The 7669-nt window shown below is 43.9% G+C and overlaps 1 protein-coding gene across 1 annotated transcript in view; it reads left to right on the forward strand.

Moving 5' to 3' along the window:
- The window catches only part of epha10 (EPH receptor A10), a 133733-nt gene that overhangs the window by 115571 nt on the left and 10493 nt on the right, over positions 1-7669 (forward strand). Inside the window, exons 10-12 of the mRNA XM_019883221.1 lie at positions 3362-3417; positions 7149-7274; positions 7573-7666. Coding sequence (XP_019738780.1) covers positions 3362-3417; positions 7149-7274; positions 7573-7666 — 276 coding nt within the window. The remainder of the gene's footprint in view (positions 1-3361; positions 3418-7148; positions 7275-7572; positions 7667-7669) is intronic.

Genomic DNA, 7669 nt, shown 5'->3' on the forward strand with positions numbered 1-7669 from the left:
CCTCTGCACCCCCCGCCCCCACCACGCCTCCATCCTCTAAATCTTCCCTTTTGAGTTCCCTGCAGTCCTCCTGCCATTGCATTTATCCCTTCGTGGTTTCCTTTCTTCCTTTTGCTTTCCCCATACAAATAAAATGCTAATAAGCTAAAGTTGTTGGGGGTGGGTTTTCGCCCTTTTTGTCAAGCTTTTTAGCCCCGTTCTTTTTATAACCTCGGATCGTTGCGTCGGCACGTTATGAAATGCACTTAAAAGTCACTGTTAGTTTTTTTAATTAACCCTTTCATGCACCCTGGAACCTGATAATATGATAAGCTGCAGTGACCGCTGTCCCTGAATGGGTTAATATCCAAACGGAAACCATGACTTTTTGTTGTTGTTTTTTTTTTAAATCACATCTGACGTTTTTAAAAGAATTGATGGAAAAGGATTCAAGCGATGCGACTTCACCCCCTGCTGTGATGACGCCCCCCTCATCCGTCTATCTTTCCTCCCCAGTTCAGTTGTCTTGTCCCCCCCCTCACCGTGCAGATTTGACTTTCTTGTCAAGATTGACGCAAATTAGCAAAACGCCCAGCGCGACAACATTTAGGGCTTGCTGGTTGCGTGAAAATGTGGATTAGTATTCTTCTTATCAACACATTGTGAGACAGGCAGTCATCTTTTGTTCTTCTCTATTTGCTGTGGAAGAAAAAAAAACCACCCACGCATACACGCCAAAATCTTGTCCCAGCAAAAAATGAAACTCTTAAATCTCCCACTTCATATTTTGATATATTTTCAGTTCCTGCAGCCAGACTGGACAAGCGTCCCAATACATTTGTCAGACAATTTTTTTTTTTTTTTTTACTCACTGATGTCTCCCTTCGCCGTGTCCTCAATATGTTCCCTTGCCTCTAAGCCATCGACATCTCTCTGATCTTGTTTTTCTTGGTCCCATTATGCCGCCCCCCCCCCCCCCCCCCCCCCCCCCCCCACGTATCTGTCCCGCTCCGCCTTTAGTGCGCTCCCTTGTCTATCAATTCTTGTCTGGCCTCCACCGTGTGGTCGCTTGTGCCCCGAGGATCTCTGTTGCATGTGTCTGCTGGTGTGTTTTGACAGACAGGGCCTTGACCTTGTCCCGGGCCCTGCTGTTACACAGGCTGAGGGATGTGTCAACCTCATCCTCCATCACGTCTCCCCACGAGAACCCTCACTCAGAGACGCAGAAAGACCCGAAAAAAGGAAACATTGACATCTATGAAAAATGCACCAAAGTAAAGCTCCACAATCTTTTTTTTTGGGCCTTTTCCATAGAAGCACTCCAAAGCCATTGTTGCGAACGTAGCCTTACTTTTTTGTGGCAGTATCCAGTGCCTGAGACAAAGCGGTGTGATGTGTGCACGGATTGTGAAAATAATGACTTCCTCCAAACTCGAACGATCAATTCAATATTTTATTTATTTATTTATTTATTTATTTTTGCTCGGTCGCTCTGCGGCCCAGGATCAAATTGGTACCAGTCGCTCGACCCGCCCCGCCGCATGTGGAGTATATAAATAAACAAAGATGAATGAAACTGGCGTGTGTGTTTGTGAGGCTTTAGGTGACTCCCATCTGGTTCTACATTGATGTCCATATTAATAAGCATGTGTCGGGTTTTTTTTTTGTTAATTTTCCTTCCCAGTCCATGCAAATTCCAGTCAAATATATCTAAAAAAAAATACACATAATATTTCAAAGATGAAAATCGTAGTTTCTTGCATGTATTGCATTTGAGGAGGGACTGATAAGCTCCCAGAGTTGCTGTTTGGAGGTATCAGGTCCGCCAGGTTCTCAATAGGCCAGAGGTCACGGGATTTGAACACGAATGAGCACCTTTGTAAACAGCTGATCTGTAAAAGCATTTGCCCGACAGGAACTTTCCTGAATTCACCTTTCACTGAACAAAACCATTTACTCACTGAGTCACATGCAAATTATTTCACAAATGTGATGAGTTTTGAGGAACCATTTGATTTTTGCATTCTTTTTATGCGAGGTCATTAACTATTTCGTTCTTTTCATCTGCAGATCAGCACAACCTTATTGTTACCAATTATTCATACAGACCGGCATGTTAAATAATGTGGTGCAACGTTGTTGAAAATTGTATTATCAAAGCTATGAGAGATTTATATATATATATATACACACACAAGTGTGTGTGTGTGTGTGTACAAAGTACAACGGAACACCATAAAGTGTATATTCAGCGCAAGTTGTTCGGTCAATTTCATAATAACATAGGTTAACTTCTTTTTACACTTGTAAAATAGTTAGGCGTTGACCTTAGCGGCTTTATTTTCCCCCTTCTTACTTTTATTGAAGTAAATGCTAGCTACTAAAACATGAAATGATGGCAAACATTTTAAGGGCCAATCCATCTGCTTTTTTTTTTTTTTTTTTTTTTTTAAAATCCTCAAGGATACTGTTTTTAACAACTCTTCAGGGACTGTTTAATTTTTACCCCGAGAGTGATTGATGCTCCCTTTCCACTTTGTTGTTCTATGAAATGCGGTTACCTGACACAATTATGATCCCTGTCAACGCACGGAATGATTGCATCAATAAATCGGTGTTGGGCTGTGATATCAACCCCAAACTCCCGAGTGTTATAAAATGCATGACTTTGTTTTGTGTCATAGATTTTGTATGTATATTTGGAAGCATTTTGTTAGTTAGAAGCCTGTAACTTTCTGCGTTTTTTTTTTTCTTGGCCTGCTTTCTAGCCATTTTACTAATCCGCCCCCCCACAAAAAAAACACACATACAGGCCAGCCAGAATGTCTGCTCATCACTTCTTAATCTGGTTCTTCCAGTTTGTGTGTGTGTGTGTGTGCCCGCGCGCATCTGTGCAGCAGCCTGCTTTGGTTAAGCGACAACTTTAAATTTCCCTTGAAGCCAAAGAGGCCAGCCAGTCAGAATATATAAAGTTTGCTCATGTTTTGACCCCCCCCCCCCATGGTTGCGAGGCACTTGTGCGAAATGCATATCCCCGAATGTGTGTTCAACAATAGCATATCTATTCCATTCCAATCTGTGTGTGGGTGTGCATGTGTGGGTGTGGGTCTGACTTGGCTGAGTCAAATCAGACATTTCCCCTCATTCAGCCTCAGATCCATCTCTTGCAAATCAGTGCCATTGCACCGAGGGCGGGCTCTGTGTGACTCTTCTGTATCTTCCCATCACGACAGTCGACACTCTCATCTTTGCTTTCCCCTCATCTCACAGTTATTGCGCATCCCGTGTAAAAACGACAAGATAAACAGCGTCTGGTGCTTGTTCGTGTCTCCCGACTGGCACTGAGCGCTCTCTGATGTCTGTCTTTGTTTGGCTTTTTCAGGCAGTGCGGCTACAGCAAAGCCTCTCAAGAAGGAGACGAGGAACTTTACTTCCAGTGTAAGTGGCGCTTGTGCTTTTTCTCCTTTCACCGCCCATTCTGCGACGCGTGCGTGGTACACGCGCACAGCCACGTCGGCCTTTTAGCGCGACGGCATTCATTCTTGATTCCGACGCTTCCGCGCGCTTAGTTTAACTTTGAGCACGCCGAAAGAACAGATCAGGTGACGAATGTGATGGGCAGAGATGGAAAGAAGGAGAGCAAGAAATAAAGGGAGAAGGGGAAGGAAGGAAAGTCAAAAGTGAGAGATTGCGATTCCAAAAACAGGCTATTGTATATGTTTCTTGGGGGGGGGGCGGGGGGGACCTGCTCACTAAGCTCCCAGTGGGCTTTTTTTTTTTTTTTTTTGCTGGACAGTGACTGAATGGGGGTAGTCTGACATATCTCCTCCCGTTTGCGTGTGTGCATGGCAAAGCTTTGCTTAAGTGGTATTTGTGTGCCTCGACTTTTCCGTTTGTGTGCGCACACTTTTGTAAATGTAGTCCGTGTGTGCACGCTCATTTGCGTTATTTAATCTCCCAGCATGCCGAGCCCTCAGGAGAGGTTTCAGAGGACTGTGGTTGATGAATAATGAGCCAAAGCCATGCGGCTGGGAATTAAATCTGCCCAAACAAAAGACACGCCAGGAGCTGACGCACGTGCACACATTTGGCCTGCTTTTCAAAAAAAAAAAAAATTCTGGAGAACATGGACACACACACACACACACACACACACACACACACACACACACACACACACACACACGCACGCACTTAAATAGGCTCTAAGATGTATTTTTGTTCTCTTTAGCCAGCGCACACACTCCCCTGGACTCCCGTGGGCCCATTTCTGCCTCATGACTGAACATGCTGCATTGCAAGATTAAAGTTTCGATCGTCGCGCGGTGTGATCGTGTCGTCCACGCTTTTTCATCTCATCCCTTACCGAAACTACGCCACCCAAAGTATTGGGACACACCTAATCGTTCTGTTCAAAGCAAGGCTCGTATCGGCGAATTAAAAAAACAAAAAACAAAAAAAAACTTTTACAATTTAAAACTTGAAAAAAAATTTTTTAATTTGATTATTTAAAATTCAGGGTGAAAATAAATGCCTTGTTGCCGGGATTTTTTTTTTTTTTTTTTTTTTTGTCCATTGTGTGACCTAGAAAGCAACTGCAAGGCATTCGTCGTGGACATAGCCCGACCAAGATCAAGGCTCATCTGCAATCCGCTTTTAATAAACCAGGTTTAGATATTGTTCAAAACGATTGCATGGGGGGGGGGGGAGATGCAAGAACTACAGAGAGGCAAAGCATCTGGGGAAATCATTGGGAAAATAGAATCAAGATAGCCAGGCATGATAAGGCTATTGCGTTTTGGCTGTTTTGTCGAGAACAGCCATTGGCCCCTGGTGGCCCGCGGGCTGCATATGCAGCATCTCTGTGTGCCCTCGAGTAGATGAATGCAATGTGAATTAGGTCCAACTTGTGATGATTTGAATCAAATGCTGCCCGCAGATATTGCCGCGCGTTGGCCATGTGCAGCTCGGCCGGGGACGATGCCCATCGGTTTCAGAGGCTAGGTACCCGTTGGCCTAAAGTGGTCCGTGGTGGCGCTCAGGCCGGGTCGCTGAAGCGATTCACTGTACTTGGCCCATTTTGTGTCGACAATGGCTGACTAAAGCGCACCAAATTCCCAAGAGCTGACAAAGTGGATACGGATAAAACAAATTAGAAACAATAATTCATACCTTTCTCACATCTCGGTTGGATTACTGGAATGCGCTTTACTTTGGAGTCAGCCAATCCTCCATTAAGCGTCTCCAGTCGGCCCAAAATACTGCAGGCTCGCCTCTTGACTGGTACTCGTAAGAGGGAGCACATAACTCCTTCTCTGGCATTCTGTCACTGCCTTCCTATCCATTTTAGAGTTCTTTTTAAGATTCTATTATTTCTTTTCAAATCTTGAAAGGCCTTTTTTTTCTTTGACTTTTGACTCAGCATGAGACTTGATTGTTAGTTTGACTGTTTTTGTGCTTTCTACTGTCTTTGACATTAATTTATTGTTTTATTTTTTTGTTGCATTGAATTAGTTTTTTGCTCCACTTTGTATACAGCGGTGGTTGTTTTGAAGTGCCCTATAAATACAGTCGAGTCGAGATTATCATTGGTATTAAATCCCGAAAAATATTTGCTGTCCTACGTATATTCAGGATTTACAGCCGGGGTATGCTGACCCCCTCCGTCACTCCTGGCAGTGCGGTTTTAAATCCTGAAAAATATTTGCTGTCCTACGTATATTCAGGACTTACACAGCTGGGGTATGCTGACCCCCTCCGTCACTCCTGGCAGTGACACAGTTAACCCCGAGACTAATCAGCCAAGAAAGGCAACGAAGCATGCATGTGTCGGGGTTACGTCTCTGAAGGTTCGGCGCCATTCCCAGGCTTATGTTTCACGCGGCACATGGACAGCATCCCCTCTAGGTGTTAAGGTAGCCGTGTTTGAAAACCCAATTTGACAGAAAAGAGCCTTCAATCTTTCTCTCATCTCTTACTTTTTAAATTGAAAGGGTTTCCTTCGCTCTATCATAGACAGCGTCGATCGATTTGTCCGTGTGCTCACAAGCATATTTGTGAGTGTGGCATATACGCAGGTGTGTGTGTTTGCGTGCGCGTGCCGGATCAATAAGCCGTTATGAGGCCACCAGTATAGGATCCCTCAGGTCGATCCAGAGCTGTAATCACTTTTCAAAGCCCCTGTCAAGCTTTTGGAAACTACCTGGCCTTTTCCTGGAAGATTATCTTTAACATGCGGTAACAAAGGTCATCTAATTGAGAGCTACTCTCTGCTGGTTAATGGCTATCGGCTACGCACCGGCCACTTTATTTGCCGGTTGTTAGTGCTCGGTAAACACAACGGGCAGTTGATAAAGGGAACGAGAGTGCGGCTGCGAAAATGGGGTTGGTGTTTTGGGTTCGCGCGGGGGGCAGAGAAACGGTCGGGGTCAGTCGTAGCGCTCCAATTACCTGCAAAAATGTTTGGTCGTCTCATTAACTTCACAGCGGCTCTGTTGAGGTCCTAGAGTGAAATTATTCGAGGTGATTGGATGTGATTACGGGTTTCGACAGGAAGCGTCTTATTTTGAATTTTGGCCCATGATTGCCGAAAAATACTCCATCGTGGGCTTTTTAAAAAAAATATCATCATGTCACGACAGGGTTTTGTTTAGAAGATTTTTCTGCTGACATTCATTCCCGCACTGTCATTAAGCAGCTGTTTTGTCCCCTTTCTCACCGAAGATGTTGCATTTATGTAATTTTCCAAGCGTTGTGTGTGTGTTAGTCCGAGTGAAAAGACAAAAAGGCCGGTCTGCCATGTCTCTAAAGCCGTGTGGAAGGAACCCAAAGTCAGATTTAAGCAGTCTGAGCCTTTCATCTTGCCACCTCCAGAGTTTGGCAAGGTCAAATCAGAAGATTTGTGAAAAAAAAAAAATGTTGACATGTTATTGAGAAATACAGTTTCAACCAACGGAAAGTGTAATGAGGGGATGGTTTTCTCTTGTCCGTTATTCATTTACTGACGCCAAAATCTAAAAAAAATAAAAAAAAAATTCACTGTTAGGTGTATCATAATTCTATGGGCTACAATGAAACAGGGGGGGAAAAAAATCAAGAGTTGGCAGGAATATACATGCTGATGTGTTTTTTTTTTTTGTTTGTTTGTTTTTTTTTAAATATTTATTCAGTCAAAATTCCCACACGGAGAACCTACATCGACCCAGAGACGTGTGAGGACCTGCTGCAGGCTATTCACGCTTTTGCCAAGGAGTTGGACAACTCCAGCATCAAGATTGAGAGAATTGTGCACACAGGTAATGACCGAAGAAAAAGTACACGACTTTCGCAGTATCGACACTGTCTACTGATTACAAACAAAAAGCTTTGAATTCTACATTGAGAGCAACTTGACCTTTTTCTCATAAGATTGTTCACAGCAGCAAAGTGCTCAATCAAATCAAATCATTTCTTCTCACAAACGTATGCTAGCTGAATGCTAACACATTTTGTGGAATGCCATAGACAGGCTAAGCTAATATAACTTAGCATGGATGCTAAAAGTAAATATTAACCTTCAATATTGTCCTCTGTTTGTCTTTCTCTCCCGAAAAGGCGACTTTGGGGAGGTGTGTCGTGGCTGTCTCAAGCTGCCCAGCAAGAGAGAGCTGCCGGTGGCCATCAAAACGTTACGAGCGGGCTGCTCAGAGCA

This window comes from Hippocampus comes, unplaced genomic scaffold, assembly GCF_001891065.2.
Source record: "Hippocampus comes isolate QL1 unplaced genomic scaffold, H_comes_QL1_v1.1 scaffold87, whole genome shotgun sequence".
Taxonomy (NCBI): Eukaryota; Metazoa; Chordata; class Actinopteri; order Syngnathiformes; family Syngnathidae; genus Hippocampus; species Hippocampus comes.